This window comes from Clupea harengus, chromosome 13, assembly GCF_900700415.2.
Source record: "Clupea harengus chromosome 13, Ch_v2.0.2, whole genome shotgun sequence".
Taxonomy (NCBI): Eukaryota; Metazoa; Chordata; class Actinopteri; order Clupeiformes; family Clupeidae; genus Clupea; species Clupea harengus.
In genome coordinates this window covers 20,489,402-20,509,401 of record NC_045164.1, presented here as the reverse complement: position 1 = coordinate 20,509,401, position 20,000 = coordinate 20,489,402, and the positions used below count along the sequence as shown (strand labels likewise).

At 44.1% G+C, this 20,000-nt stretch overlaps 2 protein-coding genes across 3 annotated transcripts in view; one reads left to right on the top strand and one right to left on the bottom strand.

Moving 5' to 3' along the window:
- Positions 1-5,006, bottom strand: part of LOC105912319 — an 8,579-nt gene extending 3,573 nt beyond the window's left edge. The window contains exons 1-3 of the mRNA XM_012841275.2: positions 4,822-5,006; positions 2,804-2,945; positions 1-141 (exon numbers count right to left, since the gene is read on the bottom strand). The exon at positions 1-141 is cut by the window's left edge and continues 344 nt beyond it. Coding sequence (XP_012696729.2) covers positions 1-141; positions 2,804-2,945; positions 4,822-4,905 — 367 coding nt within the window. The 5' untranslated portion in view covers positions 4,906-5,006. The remainder of the gene's footprint in view (positions 142-2,803; positions 2,946-4,821) is intronic.
- A 254-nt stretch (positions 5,007-5,260) lies between these two features.
- Positions 5,261-20,000, top strand: part of prkn (parkin RBR E3 ubiquitin protein ligase) — a 68,169-nt gene continuing 53,429 nt past the window's right edge. The window contains exon 1 of one of the 2 annotated variants that reach the window (XM_031578613.2): positions 5,261-5,384. In XM_031578613.2, the coding sequence (XP_031434473.1) occupies positions 5,378-5,384 (7 nt within the window). In that variant the 5' untranslated portion in view covers positions 5,261-5,377. The remainder of the gene's footprint in view (positions 5,385-20,000) is intronic. The other variant, XM_031578612.2, reaches the window with a different exon arrangement.

Below are 20,000 nucleotides of genomic sequence, written 5' to 3'. Positions count from 1 at the left end.
ACCTGCCGTCAGCGTTGGCCATGGAGCAGGCCAGGGGTCCCGAGGAAGAGGAGGAGGAGGAGGAAGAAGAGAGGGAGCAGTGGAGGTCGGGCTGGGCGGGGGCCAGAGTCTGCCTCATGGCCGACAGCAGGCCGGGGATCTCTGCAAGACACCAGACCAACAAAACAACAAGAGGGGAAGGGAGGAGGACCGGTAAGATCAGAGGAGAAAATCAACAATCACACATAATCAGAGGTGGGGAAAGGAGGGGTAAGGAGGGCAGAGATGGGGGAGAGGTAAGGAGAGATTTGGGGGGGAGAGATGGGGGGAGAGAGTTGAGGAGTGATGGGGGGCGGGGTGGAGGAGATAAAATTGTAAAGCAACATGAGGAAATCCATCGTAGTAAACCATCACAGCTTCTAACATTACTCACCAGTATTGCTCTCTTGTACTCCCATATGCTACATCTATCAAAATTTCAATAGAATTATTTTTCACAGTGTGCTGCAAATGACTCACATGACTGATACAGACATGATTCAACAGAGCGGTCACACACACCTGCCAGAGCATCAGTGAGCACGAGCCGTGTGAGGAGAATCCTGTTCACCATCTTTTTGTTCACCTACAAAATCCTCCTCGTCACATTCTTCATCATTCATCACACATCGGGATTCCTGCAATTGCCATCCTTTCTTATCTTTCCAATTACTTATCTCCTCCCAATCATGTCAGATGCTCTGAATGTCAGTCTCACAGACACACACCTTCCCCTGACTCCCTGTGTGTTATTCCCACAGACACACACCTTCCCCTGACTCCCTGTGTGTTATTCCCACAGACACACGCCTTCCCCCGTCTCCCTGTGTGTTATTCTCACAGACACACCTTCCCCTGACTTCCTGTGTGTTATTCCCACAGACACACGCCTTCCCCTGACTCCCTGTGTGTTATTCCCACAGACACACACCTTCCCCCGTCTCCCTGTGTGTTATTCCCACAGACACACGCCTTCCCCTGACTCCCTGTGTGTTATTCCCACAGACACACCTTCCCCTGACTCCCTGTGTGTTATTCCCACAGACACACACCTTCCCCTGACTCCCTGTGTGTTATTTCCTCTCATGGCCTGGCCTGCTGTCTCTGGCCCTGTTCACACCTGGCATTAAAATGTGTCTTGAGTGATCCAATCACAAGTGGAGAGACAGACAGACAGACAGACCGACTCACTACAGATGTGAAAATCACTTAAGACGTATTGACGACGCATATAGATCTTCAGACCACATCTGGAGGTGTTCTGGGACACAGGGGCGTAACTATAGGGGGTGCAGTAGGTGCGGCTGCACCTGGGCCCGTGGGTCTTGGGGGCCTGTAGCCGGGGTTTTTTCGTGCCCAAGAAAAATATCTGCGCAGGCGGAGGGGGCGTGGCGGCGGCGGTTAGTGACATACCCTGACAATTTCACAGTTTAAAGTGTTGTAGGCTGAATATCTGCGCAGGGGGAGGGGGCGTGGCGGCGGCGGTTACAAACATGGGGTACGGGACTGTAAAATGTTTGGGAACCACTGCCTTACGCCACTGACTAGGGCCCGTCATAATAACCTGCACCTGGGCCCGTCGTTACTACGTTACGCCACTGCTGGGACGTATATGGCCACATTCTTTTAGCAGTGTGTACTCGAATGTGTCCTGGGTCACACTGAAGGGCTGTCTACTCCGCTGACGTCCTCTGCGTAAGTGGAATTATATACTAAATGCTGGCTTTGACCACGATGTCGGAAAACTCCAATAAGCCCATAGAGATATATTACGAGTGTGTAAAAGTTGATTTCAATAACCAATAAAACACCAAGTAGGCCTAATGTGTGACACACTACCCCCCCCTTCCTTCCTTCTAGGCAGCTGGTTTTAGTTCTAGCAAACATAAGTAAGTCACAAATAATGAATATCTCCCCAAACACACTGATCGCACCAGTTTACTCTATTCAAAGGTAATTCAATATTAACAATAACAAGACGACAACAACAACAACAATAACAAGGCTGCCACCGGGAAAAGCCTGTTCTCGTACTCGTTCTCAAGCCAGTGCTTTAACAGGTGCTGCTGCTGTTCTCTCCTGTGCTTTCTAGTTGCCCATACTTAAAAGATAAAAACACAACTCCAAGCATTGTCTCTTTCAATGTTGAGTCCAAATCAGATGTAACATGTGCTTGCTAGTTAAAAAACAACAACTAAACTAACGTTAGCTAACCATAGCTAATTAACAGTAATCCATTGAACATTTGAACAGTGCTTCTATATCAGAGAATCACAACACCAGGCTTTACTGAGTAAACAAAAGCGTAGACAGCCTATATTAACATTAGTGCTGTGCAAAGATTGGTGTTTAACTGGGAGACATTAATGTCGAATCTCAACAGTTCTCATATCGCCCAACTACATTGGGCTCATGTTGAATCTAAACAGTTCTCATATCATCTGACTACATTGGGCCCAGAGTGCTTTTTGATCTGCTTCTCAGTCGATCTTCAGCTTATTTTTCATATCATTATGAAAATGATTTAAGTTTTATTTTTTAAATAAAAAAATTAAAAATCATTTAAGAAAATATGACCTTTTGTGCCTCTGATGTCACACCCCCACCCAACTCCTGCCACTGGTGTGGCCCTAATCTGGCATTGGTGTATTTCTGATCTGGCTTTGATTTCGGTCTGCTGCTGTCCTGTGGGCTGGATCCTCGGCCTTCAAAAACAGGCCTGACTTTAGCCCTGTTCTGGCCCAGATCTGTCCCACAGGCAGCTGTGCTCTGGGCAGTTCCTCACCCTTGACGAGCAGGTCTTTGAGGTGGTGGTTCTCCGCCGCGAGCCGGGCCATCTCTCTCTCCAGCTGCTGGACACGCACCCTCAGCATGGCCAGCTCCTCCGCCTGGGAGACGCACAGGGTGTCGGGCTCCACCTTGAGCGGCTGCGGGGGGGGAGGGGGAACAACATGCAAGGACCTTTACATGGAGCTGAAGAGGATTGGCCATGAAGTTTAGAAATTCTCAATATGTGTCAGAGGTGTTTAAGAGGTTCCAGAACGCTCCAGAATGTTGTTGTCCTCTGTGCATTCGATCCCCTTTTGTCATATCCACTCCTCTTAAATCCTTAAAAGCTCACCATCATCCTTTGAGTCAACAAAAACATTCTGACATTTGAACGGAAATGGTTGCTTAATTACACCACGTCAATAATCTATAATAACATATTATTTTAAATCCACCTTTGTCGTCATCACACTACAGGCAGATACGGGAAATGCGGGAAAGTCTGGCCTAAAAGACGTGCTGACATTTTCAAAGCAGCATCTTTAAAGACGTGGAGCTGCTAAAATGGCAATGATTTCTGGGGAGAAGTCGCTGTCAAACAGGAACAAACTAACCCTGTAAAATTGGAGAGGTAAAGGTATAATTGCTATTCCTCTCACACAGGAAAAGAAATGTCATTCTAAAATCCTTTGATGAATTCCAGATTAAATAAAACGTGATTGTTGTTGAGGTTTATTTTATTTTTGAAAACCTATTAGCTATCCTAAGAAATAAAATAAGAAATTGTGGTTTACTCCCTGAAGGCAAAAGAAAAAAGGGCAAATATTATAATCTGTCATCTTGCTCATTAATATGCAAATTGAATGGTGTTTAGTCAGTGATTTTACTGTGCAGGCTTGGTTGTTATATGCCACATCATATTTGAAGAGATGTACAAAACATTACATTGATGCAGTTTCAATTTGAATATTAATGAAGTTTACATCATTTACCAGTCCCCAAGCTTCAGCAGGTCGGTGGGTTTATTAAAGTGTACATAAAAATATTTTTATGAGGCACGACTTCAATCATAGTTATTTTCACTGGGGAGTAATCCTGTTTTAAGGTGTTAAAGGGAGCACACTTTGAATTTGATCATGTTACCCCTTTGCACATAACCTGACAATGTTGACGCCTGCGACACTTAATACTATGCCACTTTAATATGCTGGTTAATGAGGCTACACGCATTAAGAAAATAGGTCTGATTTTATCAAGCATTATAAAATGTACTATATTATATTATATATTAAAACTTTCCGCTTTATGTGTGTGTCTGAGGGAGGGGGGCTGTTGTGGGCTAAGCATTTCAGCTATTTCAGTCCCCTTTCTTACAGTAACAGCGAGTACAGTGTAAATTCAATCTTCAAGTGAGATGTTTTCAAAACTGTAAAAATTATACTATAATGTTTCACAATTTTTAGGTTTTGTTGATTTGCTGAGTCCTGTTAAAAGACGATAGGCTAGTGTATGCGGTATTTGCTATTCAAAGCCTACTAACATACGTACAACAAGGATGTAATGATCTTAAACAAATGCACAACACACAGTTAGGATATTAGGGAACATTGTTCAGTGGACCATCACCATCGATCAAGAATTATTGATTACTCGAGGCATACCTGCTGCACATTTAAAGCTAGTGCAATCTACTTAATTTACTCGGTACGTTTTCTTTTACCTAATTTACAGACCACTTTGGATTAATACAAAATACATCGGGGTATTCACTTAATTTAGAATGTCTTCAGGTATGCAAGCTATTGTAGCAATGTGAGACCCTAAATAGAAAAATAGTGTCTAGCCATAAATATGTTATGGGTGAAGAGACCAAAGCAATACAAGACGATGGGATGTCAACAACGTGTCAAGCTACAGTAGTCAGATGTCTGTATAAGGAATAAAAATGCTTTTATGTTTGGCTTTTCCTCGGGGTTTGAATGTTTAAGTTATTCATGGTGGAAGAGAAAAGAATGAATTGCAACGACAGCTTACTCTGAATTCAAACGGGTCCTGTGCGGTATGAGCGGCACTGTTTGATATACTCCCATGATAATGGAGCTGCTGCGATTCCAGCATGTCGTCTCAGTTCTTGAAAAGCCCCTAACTTGCCTTTAATCAGCGGATTGCTGTCACTCATAGCGCGACATGCACCAAAACGCTAGTGAGCTAGCTACTTAAACATGCGTGAGAAGGTTTCCGTCAACAAACAAAGGTTTCCGGTGTGACGTAAAGAGAAGGAGAATGTATCTGTCAACAGAATAAACCATTCAGATGGTTCTTTCCATGTTTCGTATTTCACGTTTTAAAAAGTAAACACTGGAAAATGCATAAATTCACTGTCATTTCAGAGTTACCATCCTGAATTTCAGCTTTTTAAGCGGTGAAACAAGAACTGAGAAACACCATTTCCCGCCTTGCATTTCGGTTGTGGGCATGCCCAGTGGAATTTGACAAGTAGTTCGTCTGGAGCACTCCAGTCAGTGGCTAGGAGACATACGAAAGTCATCTGGCTGAACATGAAGTCCAAAAAAGAAAATTCGTCTTCATCATGATAGGTATGTGTGTAGGCATAATACAACTGACTTGTATTTATTTAGTAATGTTGACATTGCCTGCCAGTCCTCAAAATAATCCTCATGGTAATGCTAGCTAGTATCACATTGAACTTGGACGCTCACGTTGTCTTACTTAATGTCATACTCATAGTAGCCTACCCATACATTTCCTTTCCTGTCTGTAGCAACGACTAGGGTGACATATTTAGTCATTATCGCATTACAGTTCATGCCCCGTATAGCCTACGTGAACGAAATGTTCCAACGACGAACTAGCATGAAATTAAATGGTGTGAAATGTAACGAAAGTTTTTTTGCGACCATACGCTATTTAAAAAGCAACAGAGGTACTAGGCAACGACAGCAGGAACTACAAATATTATAACCCTACAGTTCTCATATTAGACATCCAATCCAGTCTGCTCAGGTCTTGCCAAATTATCACGGAGTGTTTTTTTTTTTTGCGGTAGAGGATGACATGTCTACAGTACTTTGTAAACAAGTCTATGTTCACTGCATACTTTCTAAATAAAAACACGTACTCCTGTACATAATCATTACATTGTGATGACAGCCCATAGCCTGAATGTCTGTTGTGCTTAAATTAAAGTAATTGTGGTAAAAGCTGAACTTTAGGCTACACTATTATAAGGATAAGCAGAACAGTGAAGCAGAAACCATGCCAAAGATGGCCTTTGTTTATATTACAGGTAAAAAAAATAGGCTGATATACATGTGTATGTATTAAAAGCAGAGTAGAATTTGTGCATAATAGTTTAGTGGAAGTGGGCAGCTGTTAACAGAGGGTTTCTGCAGCTGGATCGGGTGGAAAGGCTGTGGCAGCATCCCACAGTGCAGATAGTTAGGTAGATAACCCTAACCCACAGTGAAGATAGGTAGGTAGCAGTACGGGTAAGCAAAGAAGGAAGAAACTGGGATACGAACCCTGGTCACCTTAGGCACCCAAAGAGAATGATGAGTAGTATGGCCTCTTCATCAGTATCAGTGACATACGATATATATATATAGAGAGAGAGAGAGAGAGCGGAAGAGGTAGAAGGAGTTGCCCGGTATGGTGATTTTGTTATTTTATTTACACAAAGGTAAAAGATGTTTAATTCCTTGTGCTATTTATTCGGTCCATTTGCTCCTTAACTTGACTGCTGAATTTGTGTGGATGCCAATGGTAAATATATGACTTTAATCAACACACTGACCTCCCCAATGAGAAAGAGGAGTGAAGCAGGTGAGCAAGAGCAGGGGAGCAAGCCTGTCTGGCCTTATCTCTCTCACACACACACACACACACACACACACACACACACACACACACACACACACACACACACACACACACACACACACACACACACACACACACTGCCTTCTCCCCACTGTGTAGCCAGAGGGTAATAGGTTGTACGACAATTTGTAAATCATGACTAAGTGTACACAGAAGGCTCAACAGTGGTGTCTAAAGGATGCACTAAAGAGGAATGTTTTTAATCTTAAAAACTTAAAGATGGAAAGGTTGTTTGCTTCTTGGATAGAGACAAGGAGATTGTGCTTTAGAGACTCCCATTGTACTTTTTGATACTTTTGATTACAAGAAGACCTAAACCCTGGGAACAAAGGGGTCTATGTGTGCAGTAAAGGACAATTCATTTCTTGAGGTTATTTGGAGCTAGGCCATTTTTAAATGAATTCTGCTTTTGATGCTTTTGGGAGCCAGTGCTGAGAGGCAAGTACAGGTGAGATATGTTCATATTTATTTGTTCTAGTAAGTGTGCGAGCAGCAGCATTCTGTATTAGTTGGAGACTCTTTAGTGAGTTCTTGCTATATCCAGACAGCAGAAGTCTAGTCGCGATGTAATAAATGTGTGGGATAGGACTTCTGATTTTGGAAATATTGCGTATGTAACCCCCTTTAGTCTTCCGCGTTCAGTGGTATATTAACCTGGTTTGAATGACAAAAAAAGGTTGAAGTCCATAGCACAACTGCATGGGTTGATTACATACAGTATACTAGTACAAAAGGAGAACTCCACAGCTCATGTTGCAGCATATTATTCAGATGTGTGGTTAAAAGCTTAAGCACTAAAGGCCTTAAAAATGCAAAAAGACCAATTCTAAGTACATTTGATCTTTTAGAAAAGAGACACCTCTAGACAATGAGTGTTGATATAGAACACTGTGTGTAAGATTCTAGAATAACTGAGTGGGAGTACATTCTATAAACCTCGTAGGGAAGCTAAGCAGCTCTACCCGTATACCCACTAGAGGTCACTCCTCTAGAGCCTCTTTTATTAGAGATTCTAAATCTAATAATTCTGTTCTTATAAGTGTTGTGCATTACAGTCCAGAGGCCTTGTTCTTTTTCAGTGTTCTGCTGTTGATGTTTTTACTTACAAGAACTACTGGAGCATGGCCGCCCTATTTCAACATTAAAGGTGTACTTAGCGGCTATTCTAGCTTTCACAGTGTTCTATTGTGGGCGCTGCCTACTGTTCTGGACGCTCTGTGCCATCTTGGGCGCTGCCTACTGTTCTGGACGCTCTGTGCTGTTCTCCTTTTGAACTATTAGAGTCATGGACATAAAGTTCTAATCCCAGACTGCTCCTCTTCTCGTTTTGGCTTCAGCAAAGCGTGTGTCTGATATTTATGCCTTATCTGTACATCCTTCATGCACCCAGTTTGCACCTGCAAATGCACCCTGATGCTGCTTAAGTACGTAAGGACCTGCCCATGTCTGATGGGTCTGATAGGTTTATGGCTTTTGACTTATTTGCTTTCTCTCCTACACCCCTTACCCCTGAGGAGCAGAGGAGGCGGCCTGCGCTGTGCTCAGGGCAGGTGTGTACATACATATATTTCACGCACCCAAGTGTTGCAGCTCTTTGTCCGTTTTGCTATTCCAGCTTGTGGCAGAGTGCCGTCTACACAGCGGCTCTCCCACTGGACCGTGGAGGCGATCTCCCTGGCTTATAACAGCAAGGGCCTGCCTTTGCCTGAGGGTGCGCGTGCTCATTCCACAGGGGGATGGTAGCATCCTGGGCACTGCTCAGGGGTGTGTCTGTGGAGGAGGTGTGCTCTGCCACATCATGGGCGTCCTCCTGTACCTTTGTACGCTTCTACCACTTGGACGTGGCGGCCCCATCGGTGGCTTCCTCCATCCCCTCTACTGGATCGGTTGGGTGCTAATATTCTGTTCAGCCTCAGCTGTGTGGGGCGTGATTATAGGTCCCATACTATCTTGGTTGTACCTCGTCGCTCTCCTTCAGGGAACAGAGGTTATATGCATAACCTTACTTTTTTTTTTTTTTTTTTTTTTGAAAACACATTCAAGTGTTTTATGAAATTAACAAATTATTTCAAAATAATTTACTGTTTTTTACTGGTATTTTTGGTAGGTTTCTATAACATCCTCAGAGTCGTTATGTTTTTAGACACTGGCCATTCCCTTTGACTGTCTGGCCATTAATTGTCTGGACTATGTGCCATGTAGTTTTATGCTTTGGGTTAGAAGCCCAGACTTCACAACGAGTATTTTGAAATACATCAGCAAGCAATCTAGCTATCACTTATGAAGGCCAGCTGTGCTGTTTTTTTCGGTCATTGTAAGCCAAGTTTGTTGTAAAGCCTAAAGTAAAACTCTCCCAAACAGGAATGTGTCCTGGAAACAACATGACAAACGGTAAGTTTCCAGAAGCGGCAGAAGAGGTGGCGAATTGATCGCCTGTGTTCAGGATCAGAGGTTGCTGTGAGACTCCCGGCAGGCCTGATATCGCTGCCGCGTCTGAGCTGACGAGCTGCCTGGCAGACTGACTGACTTACAGGAGAATGGACTGGCAGCCCAAATCCACAAAACCGCACCTCTGCTAGACGGACCTGCTATCTGCCCTGGCGATAGTGTCCAATAAAAAAAGTCCTCGGGGCTGGGCGAGTCTGACAGCGTGTCTATTGTGACGGATGGGAAATCTGTCCTAATGCCTCAATACTGTTAGCACTCCTCTCCGTCACTTAGTGGAAACGGCTAGAAAATGTAGTCCAGTCCTGAACATTAGGGGGCCTCTGACAGCTGGGTGTATGATTGAAAGGATCAGCACCGGCAGGTCTGGAGTGCTTGTGAATGGTGTTATTGATTTGGGACAGGGATGCGAAAGAGTCGTCCTCATTGACTCTTCTGTTCATGAGGGTCACGACTCTGCATTAATTTACATTTTAAAACCACTGCTGTGAGAACATAGGAGGAGAGGACACTGGTGTTTTTGGTGTTATGGTGCAGACCACAGAGAAATGGAGAAAGAGAGCAAGAGAGAGGGATGGAGAGAGAGAGAGAGGGAGAGACAGAGGAATAGAAAGAGGAAGAGAAGACCGACAGACATGTAGACACTTAGAAAAAAACAAAGAGTGATGGATAGGGAGGAGGATGGATAGAGAGAGGAGAGACAGAATTACAGAGAGAGAGAGTAGAGATAAAGATATGGAGAGAGAGAGTGAGACACAAATAGAAGGAGAGAGAGAGGGAGGGAGAGAAAGAGAGAGAAAGAAAGAGAGACACGTAGAAATAATATGTGAATCAGAGAGCGCACAGTGAAGGTGTAGGCGTGAGTTCGACTGAGAGAGAGTTATTATGGATGACCTGTGGAAATGTGGAAACTTGTAATACAAATTCATTGATGCCACGCTAGGTTTTCTTCCAGCGGCGTTACCACATCTGACAGCTATATGACCGGAAATGATGGTGTAAGTGATCTGGTGTTCCGGCTGGTGCATCTGCTCTATGTCTACACTGCAGGCAACGTGCTTCTGCTGTGAGGGAGCTGCATTTGGTGTTCATCACTAGAGAAATTAAATGAGTAGATCAGTCAGAGACACTGCAGCTCCAGAGAGAGGTGGAAGAGGAGGAACGAGGGAGTGGAGAGGTGGGGGAGAAAAAGACAAGAAAGAAAGCGGAAGGGACCTCGAGAATGAGTGGGTGGAGAGAGTGATGTGGAGGGTAGATGTGTGTCTGTGTGCGCGAGAGAGAGTGAGGGAGTGAATGGAAGGTAGAGAGGGAGAAAGAGAGAGCGAAGAAAGGTAGGGGGAGAGAGAGAGTAGAAAAGTAGAGGGAGAGAGAGAGGGAGAGTAGAAAGGTAGTGAGAGAGAGATACTAGAAAGGTAGAGAGAGAGAGCGAGTAGAAAGGTAGAGAGACTTTCCCTTTTTACTGGTAAGAAAGGAAACTTAAAAGTCAAACACTCAAGAAATAAAATAAAGACATGCTAAAAACCAAAACAATACATAAATAAACAGCCACCCACACAGAAATCAAAGCCAAAAGAGAACCAATTATTGCTCAGTATCAATCGATTTATGTACTCAGAAGAATTGCTGTAGCATACCCTCTTCATTGACCTTGCCAATACAGTCCTCAATCCCCCACATTTTGGTGAAAGACTCCAAGTCACCGATAACAGTATAATAATCAATGCGTAGATACAGACAGTTTTAAGAGCAACATTGGCTCTGTTATCCCAGACCCATTCCATTTTATTCCTCCGTGACAGCCGCACCTCCATCTTAACTTGGCCAAAAACTAAAAGAAAAAAAAACGATGTGGTCTCTCCTTGGATTTGCCACCAAAAATAAAGAAATTCCAGGAAGAAATCTCCCCTAGTCTCACAGACCATTCTTTAAGGAGACTGAACAACCCCGTCAGCCTTGAACCCTCAACTGACCCAAGTGTGTTAACGTTTCACCTTCTCCACAGAAAGCACTTACCCCTGGATCTAAGTGTGCTCTGTGTCTCTCTGTAGCTATTGCTCGCTCCATGTACAATTCTTCACTGGAGATAACCCATTCTTTTTTTAATTGGTCGCTTGTACAGAGACCGCCAACTACCTTTAGGGGAAAAGCCTGATCCAAAAAACTCCACTACCTCGACTCCCTCACACCAGAGAGGGCCTGGAAATTCCTCACCTTCGCCCACTTCTGATAGAGTGCCTTCTTTCTGACACTGTTGAAAGTTGACAGAGTTTTAAGACTGAGGAGCACACCTTGCCCTTCTTCACATTCCCCTGACCCCAAACTCAGGGAAAAAATCCTCTTCTGCCAAGTCCATCGGGGACAGGAGGCAATGTTTTGTATCGTCTGGGACCACATTTTGGAAGTCCATCATTAGCTTTTTGATAAAACGGACCGAAGGAGTTCATGTGAGCCTCACCACTTCCTTAGCAGAGCACCAAGAACCCACCTCTACTATGTCTTGTAGCTTTGTGATGCCGACCCGGACAAACACAGCTCCAAAATAGGGGGATTGGAGAGCAACAACAGGTGTGGCTCCACTCCCACCCACATACTTGGTGTAAAGAGGACAGCCCAACAAGCTCTACCACGGACAGCTCTGAGAAAGAAGCCCAACAAGCTCTACCGCCGACAGCTCTGAGAAAGAAACCCAACTCCGGTCCACTCTTGCAGTACTTCAGAAAAATACTTCTGAATCAAACCCCAAAATGTATTATAGAAATCTGCAGGGGCGTCATCTATGCCAGGAGCTCGGCCAGTAGACAGCTGTTGTACAGCTACGGTCACTTCTTGAAAAGTGATATTAGAGTCCAACCTTTCCCTCTGTTGTGGGCTGATCTGTGGGAGATGGTGTAGGATATCCTCCATACCCTGTGGATTTACTCTCTCAACAGCATACAAGTCTGTATAAATATCTCCTGCCATCTCAACAGGGTCAGACGTTCTACCATCATCAGGAGTTTTAAGACTGAGCATTTTCTTTTTATCCTGCAGTCTTCTTCTCCAAACTGAAAAAAGAATGATGTAGGCCCACCAATATCTCTCAATGTGATGAACCTGCTTCTAATTAGGGCACATTTAGCTCTTTCCTGTAAAAAAGAACTCTGCTCTTGTTGGTTCAGATTTAAACATCCTTTAATTAAACCCCATTATTCACCAAAGTTGCTGTTTTAAATTAAGAATTTCCATCTCTACAAGTTTTAGAGAATTTTTAATCGTTACAATTGAAAAGGTACACTGCTGCCTGAAAACCTTTTTTTTTTTACTTTCTCAATCATCTACCACTGTAATTTACTCTCTTATAGAAGCTTTTGTTTTCTCCAATATTCCCAAAAATCCTCAAAGAATCTTGTGCAAGAGAAACATCCATTGCAGCCCTGTGATGATCAGAGAAAGTGCTTGGATGAATGCGTACCACAGTCACTCTGTTCAATGCACTTGGAATATACAATCTGTCTATTCTATTTACAGAGGCATTTATCCAGGTATATTGCCTAACACCTGTATTCTTTTCCCTCCAAACATCCACAAGATCCATTGAGTTAACTACACTCTCTAAAACACTTGCAGATGGGGGATGTGGTTCTTCACCATTACTATCTTGAGAAAAAAACATTAATACAGTTCCAATCTCCTCCCAAAATTAAGATGTCATCAGCATCAACTGTTTGTAGCATTTGATAAATGTTTTGAAAAAAAATACCTCTATCACAGCCCCTATTAGCAGCGTACTCATTAACAAACACAAACACAGAATCCCCAATCTCAGCCCTCACCACTAAACAGCGTCCCCTTTCTATTTCCGCTAAAACATTAACTGCCAGAGCAGGGGCAAAGATCACAGCAACCCCAGCACTAACGTTTGAGCCATGGCTAAGAAAGTGCTTCCCTTCTCATCATAACCCCCAGTCTGCTTCGTTAAGTATATCTGCAATTAAGACCCATTTCCCCTGCTCTCTTGCTCCATTAACGTTGAAGGATACCACCCTTAAAAAACCCATGAGCACAGAGAGGAAGTGAAAACAGAGAAAAAAAGGTAAATAAAGAAGACACACCACATATAAGCTGTTTTCCCATGTGCACTGTCTAAACTTTTCCAGATCTCTTTGAACCAGCCCTTTTCTTTTTCTTAATCACGGTTAAACGCTTTTTAGGACTGAACCGCTTTTGTTTGTACAGCACATCATAACCAACAGTCTAACACGCTTTTATCACTGACATCACGAACATATTTAAATCCGGAAAAATACTGTTCTACCGGTATGGGTTTCGCTTTTGTCACGTCTAAAAATGAATTAATCTGATCAACAGTGTACAGGTCATCATCAGCAATCTGACTGAGATGAGATATTTCCGAATAAACATCCTCATCATCCATATCCTCCTCCTCTGAACTCACACAAAGAGGACCCATCCACGTTCTCCTTCTGGCCTGCTGTGTCACCCAACTCGCTACAAACCCCATCTCCTCCACTTATCTCTTTTGATCTGTCTGTTGTCTAACGGGAATGTCCGATTATTCACCTACCTCTTCATTCTCAGTTTAGCCGGCTCAGCAGGTACCTGCGCCAAAGGTACATTCTCCTCTGCATCATTCTCTAACGACCTGGCAGGCGCGCCATCCATAGGAGCATTTGGAGTCGATCGATCTTCATTTTGTCATTTTTGTGGACAAGCAAAACCAATATCTCCACAATCGAAGCGTTTTTAGGTTCTCCATAGTAGCAAAAATCATGTATGTACTCCTCCCGTGTGCCACACGGAAAGGCACATCTAAGCTTTTGGTATACTCACATAAACACTTGTCTCCTAAAAGACAAGACGTGTTTTAGAACAGGGTTCTTACAACCCAGTGGAATCCTCGTCGTTGTACTGGCATATTTTCTAAAAAGAAACAATTATCTTTTGATCGCATCATCGCAGATGAAAGGCGAAACATTTGAAATTGTAACTTTGGTTGCAGACGCAGACAAAAGCGTCACAGGTAAGAAAGTGTTTCGAACCCACAATCCACTCTTAATTACTTCAAATGCCAAACTTTCTCTTTTAAAGAAAATTACGGATTTATAAATTCTGGATGCAGAACCTATATTTTCAGGGCCAACTTTACCAGCGACGGCCATCAAAACGTCCTCTATTGTTATTGAAGCCTCAGGAACGCACCTGATTCCATTGCGAAGGGGAACACGCCATTTTCAACGACAAAATTCCACTTTGAAAACTCTTCCACAACACAAAAAAAATATAAGATCAACAAACAAAACATTAGGTTTGCATATGTGTAAAAAGAAAGGAAAGCATAAAAAAGAAAGCGTATAGCGACAGCAAACCACAACATCACGCTCTTACACAACGCTCTCACACACAGACTCCCGAGAGAGAGAGAGAGAGAGAGAGAGAGAGAGAGAGAGGAACAGCAGAAGTAGAAGAAGAACAATAGAGACAGCATTTCCTGACACAGTGCACAAAATGTGAGGATATTAGGAGAAACTATTTTTGAAAATGTTGGTGAGGTCCTCCCTGAGTTCCTGCTAGCGAGCAGTGAGGAAAGGCTTTCATACCTCACTGGAGAAAATTAGGGCTAGACTTTCTGCCATGAATGGAGGGAGAGATGATGAATGTAATTTAAATCCTAATGTAAATGTAATCCTAATGGGTTTGTAATCAAGTGGGTGCTCTCCCACCCCTTACCCTGGATGGCCTGTGGCATGCCATAGTATAGTGAGATTGATGTTTAGATAATTAGGCAGTGCATTGTTCAGACACTGAGATGTGCATGTGAAAGCTTTTCAAGGTGTATCTTGAGGTGTAGCTGTTGTTGTCCCTGGTACTGACATGTGTCATAACCCATCGTGAGTATGGAGGTGTGTGACATGTGTCTTAACCCAGTGTAAAAACCTCTGCAGGATCGTGCCAACCCCAAATATCCTATTTTTCCGGGTCATCCAAACGGCCACCTTAGCTGATCCCATTATAAAGTTTATCAGACAAACCTCACGCTTCTTCTGAACCTATGCCACTGGGCCTCTAATAACACAGTGATAAGAAATCCCCTCCCCCAGCTTCTTAAAACAGTCCCTCAAGCAGTCAAGCACCCCCCCCATCCTCCCGCAGTCAAGCACCCCCCCCAACTTCCCGCAAGACAAAACACATGATCAACAGTCTCATCCATCCCACAACAAGCACAGCCTCTTCCGACTGCTGGATTCAGGTGTGCCACATGTCTGTTTGTAGCTATAGTCCTGTGAACGAGCCTTCATTCTATGTCGGCCGTACGCTTTTCAGTTGGAGAGAGGGAGGGGGGAGAGAGAGATAGAGAGACAGAAATAGGGAGAGAGGGAATAGAGAGAGAGTAGAAAGATAAAGAGGGAGAGATTGAGGGATAGGGATAGGGAGAGAGGGACAAAGAGAGCGAGAGAGAAAAGAAAGGTAAAGAAAGAGAGGGATAGGGAGAGGGAGACAGAGAGAGAGAGAGAGAGAGAGAAAAGTGGTAGTGTACAGTGTGAGTGAGGCCCGAGTCCTCCTGGGACAGGCACGAGGCTTGGGATTATTTACTCTCAGTGTTTGGAGTCCAAGGAGAGAATAAATTGCTATTGATTTTTGGTTCGTTACTGCTAAGTGTCTTTCCTGCCCGGGGAGCCGCCGAGGCCGGAGAATAATTCTCTGTAACGTGGATCCACATTCGTCTTCCTGCGTCTCCACTCTTACAAGACCACAGGCACACACACACACACACACACACACACACACTTCTCTCTGCATATATTCAGGCCTTGTGCTAAATTTATGAAAGACTCCCCAAACCACAGGCTCCCTGCTGCCTCTGAAAGGAAAAGGGAAGAAGTCTTGAGAGGGAGAGAGAGAAAGTGGGACTGCGTGTGTGTAATTTTATGTGTGTTTGTCGAGGCGTGTGTGTGTGTCCGTGATGCTATCAATGTGCTCAATGCGTGTGTGTGTGTGTGTGTGTCTGTCTCTGTGTCATGTCTGTGTGTCTTCTGTGTAGACATGTGTATGTCTGTGTAGGGGTGTGTGGGTGTGTGTGTGTGCTGTTTAGATGTAAATGAGGGCATTATATTTATGCAGGGGCAGACAGAAGTGTCAGAGTGATTTAGATTTGTATTATAGACCTATTAGGCCTCCATATTACTGTCTGTATTCTACACACACACACACACAGACAGGACAACACACAAAGACACAGAGACATGGAGACATCACTGACTGCTCCAAACACACAGAGCCATGGAGACATCTCTAACTGCCCCAAACACACAGAGACATGGAGACCTCTCCGACTGCCCCAAACACACAGAGACATCACTGACTGCTTCAAACACACGGAGACATGGGGACATCATGACTGCCCCAAACACACAGAGACATGGAGACATCATGACTGCCCCAAACACACAGAGACATGGAGACATCATGACTGCCCCAAACACACAGAGACATCACTGACTGTTCCAAACACACAGAGACATCACTGACTGCTCCAAACACACGGAGACATGGAGACATCTCTGACTCCTTGAATCGTCTCTTTTTCTCTCCTCTCATTTCTGTTTAACCAGTCATTTAGATTCAGTGGGTCTCTTCCCAGCTTTATCTCCGTCTCTGATGGGTCTCTTTATTCCTTTTCCCAGTTATTGGTTTCACTGGAGGCACTGATAGGGCAGGGAGAGAGGAGGAGGAGAGAGAGAGAGATATAGGGGGATTGGGAGAGAGAGAGAGAGAGAGAGGGAGAGAAACAGAGGGATGGGGAAGACCTTGAGAAATCCGCGCTTTGGTGAGGGTTGGCAGAAAGGAAATTGGCATGTCACTCACAAGTTTTCATATCTTCCAACCAGCTGTCATATGAGAGAGGGGTGAAGAGAGGGAAAGAGAGCGAGAGAGTTAGGGTAGAGAGAGAGAGACAGAGGAATTAGGAAAGGGAGAGGAAGAGATGGATAGAGAGGGGGTGGAGAGAGAGAAAGAGAGCGAGAGAGTTAGGGTAGAGAGAGAGAGAGACAGAGAAGAATTAGGAAAGGGAGAGGAAGAGATGGATAGAGAGAGGGGTGGAGAGAGCGGGAGAGGGGCTGAAGAGAGGGATTGCGAGTCAGGAGAGTCAGGGGGAGAGAAAGATATAGTCAGAAGGATTGAGAGATATACAGAAAAAATAGAGAGAAAGGGAGGGATGAAGAGAAGGATGGGAGTGAAAGAGATAAACAGAGAGGGATAAACAGAGTTGGGAGAGAAAGATGGTCACACAGTAAAGGAGAGAGAGAAAGAGCGAGGGACCGGAAGGCTTTCCCCAGAGGGAGGTAAGAAGTGACAAAAAGAAAAATGTACTGAGAGAAATGAGAGGCAAAGATTGGAAGAGAAAGGAAGAGAAAGAGAAAGTGGTTATAAATGAAAAACATGGTAGAAAAAGGCCTGTCTATACGCTGAGCTGGGTCAGATTGAGTGATCCGCAGTGGCCGCAGCAGCAGCAGCATCAGCAGTGGAGTGGCGGAGTCTAATTACTGGGATAGAGGTGGCTTTGCCCCCAGGAAGGGGACGGGATAAGAGCTGTATTACTGTCACTCGCTGGAGACAGACACACAGGTAACAGTCTGCTATACTGAGCCCCAGCAATCTCACAACTGTGTGTGTTTGTGTGTATGAATGTCTGTGTCTGCACATGTGTGTGTGTGTTAATCTGTTTGTGTTAGTGTGTTTGCGTGTGTTTGTGAGCATCACAATGTGCTCTTTGTAATCAAGGGACACTTCCAGTGCGCTGATTCAATGTCACTCAGCCCCTGTGATTTAGAAGAGAAATAAAATAGGGGGTGTGCGAGTGTGTGTTTGTGTGAGAGTTTTTATGTCCTTTTGACACCATTTTCAGCAGAGTTGAGTCGAGTCGAGCCGGTACCATGCAGTGCAAAAAAGGCTTAACGTCTTTAAATAACTGCTATTACGATAACGTTACCGGTCAAATGGGGTAGCCTAAAGTTTATGTTATGTGATCCAACTGAAATGCAGGGATAAACCCGAACACAAACGTTACTCTTGTGTTGCTAGAGACACCATATGAGTAGCCTATAAGGAGCTGGGATATAATCTATGGGGTAGCTGAGGGAATAAGGACTTTAAATAGCTACTTATCAGAAGTGAATTTAACTGTTTATCATTTAACTAACAACGTAATGCTAACGTTAGCCCTACCCACAAAATGATTTAGCCTACTAACGCTCTAACATTACTACAATGTAACGTTGGTAGGCTTAATCATTTTGTAGGTATACGATATCCACAACATGTCACTCAGCTGCAACTCCTTATACCGGCCAGACTGACAGCGTCTTCCCATCCTGACCTGACCCAAACAACATGTCACTCAACTCCAACTCCTCGTGTAGTCGGGTAGTGTTACCCACACACTTGTAGCTCTAATTGCTTCTCCGTCATTGTAGGCCTAAGCTACAGGAAACTCAGGAAACAATTTAATTTAACTTCACAAAAATGTCGTAATAAAATAACATGTTTAACATCGTTTCATGTCATGTCTTTTTTTACACCCCATTCTGGCGAGTATTATCGATAAGAGTAGCGATAAGTATCGGTATTGTTAGCAGTATCAGTATTGATATAATCCTAAGTGTGTGTGTGTGTGTATGTGTGAGTGGCTCTCTTTGATGCACACACTTTAAGCTCATGCTTTATTGTTTAAAAACAACGATTAGACCCAGAATAATTTCACGCTCCAGTTGGACGGGCACCGAGCAGCCACCTGAAAGCCCACGGACGCTGTCTCCGACGTGAGTCTGGATAATTAAAACCCCACTTAATGCCAGCACCAGCAAAACAAATTCCTGCTGAGGTTCTGGATTGGTAATGAGGGGCTCTGCCGTAAACGTGACCCATGGGTACCCGGATAGCAGTTGAAGCCGCCTCTGTTCTGGCACAGATTTGGTTCTGATCTGGCTCTGATATGATTCTGATCTGGTTCTGAACTGGCTCTGATATGGCACAGATCTGGTCCAGCACCGTTCTATTCCAGAGACAGCGTGGTGCAGATAGTATGAGTGTGTGTGTGTGTGTGTGTGTATATGAGAGAGAAAGAAAGAGAGTGAGAGGGACGGACAATGCACACCTGTGTTCTGATGAATACCACATCTGTGAAGATGAGAGAGAACACCATCAGCTGGTCATGTTTGATTGTCATACTGGTACTCTGGCCAAGAGAGAGGGGGTGTGTGAAGGAAGAGAGAATGAGAGAATGGATAGGCGGGGAGAGGGATAGAGAGATGGAGAGAGAGAGGAGAAGGGAGACAGAGAGAAATAGAGAGAGGCGAAGAAGAGGGGACAGTCATTATACACAAAATATTTTCCCACCTGTATTGTCCATGTCTCTGACCTGCACATGGGGAGAGGCCAGGACAGTGAGAGTGCAGTGGAGTATAGAGCAGTGGAGTATAGAGTAGGGATGGCTGCCGCCCCGTACATCACAGAGACAGAAAAGAGCAGAACAGACTGAAGCTATTTCTCTCTCCTAAGTATGGATGCTATTCAGGGCTATAGCATTCATAGAATGGTTGAATGGTGAGAAGAACATGTAACTGAAGCCCTCATAGTTTAGCACTGACTTCCTGTGGGCTTCTCTGGGTCCTGACTTCCTGTGGTTTGCTCATGTTCCAGAGACTAAGAAGAGTGTTTAGGTAACTAAGACAGGAGTCAGAAACATGTCTTTTCTAACACACACAATCATAATCAAAGATCAAAGTGGAGCAGGGCTGCAGTGTGGAAATTATTCAGTCAATGACTTCTGCATACATACAAACACGCAACACACACACACACACACACACACA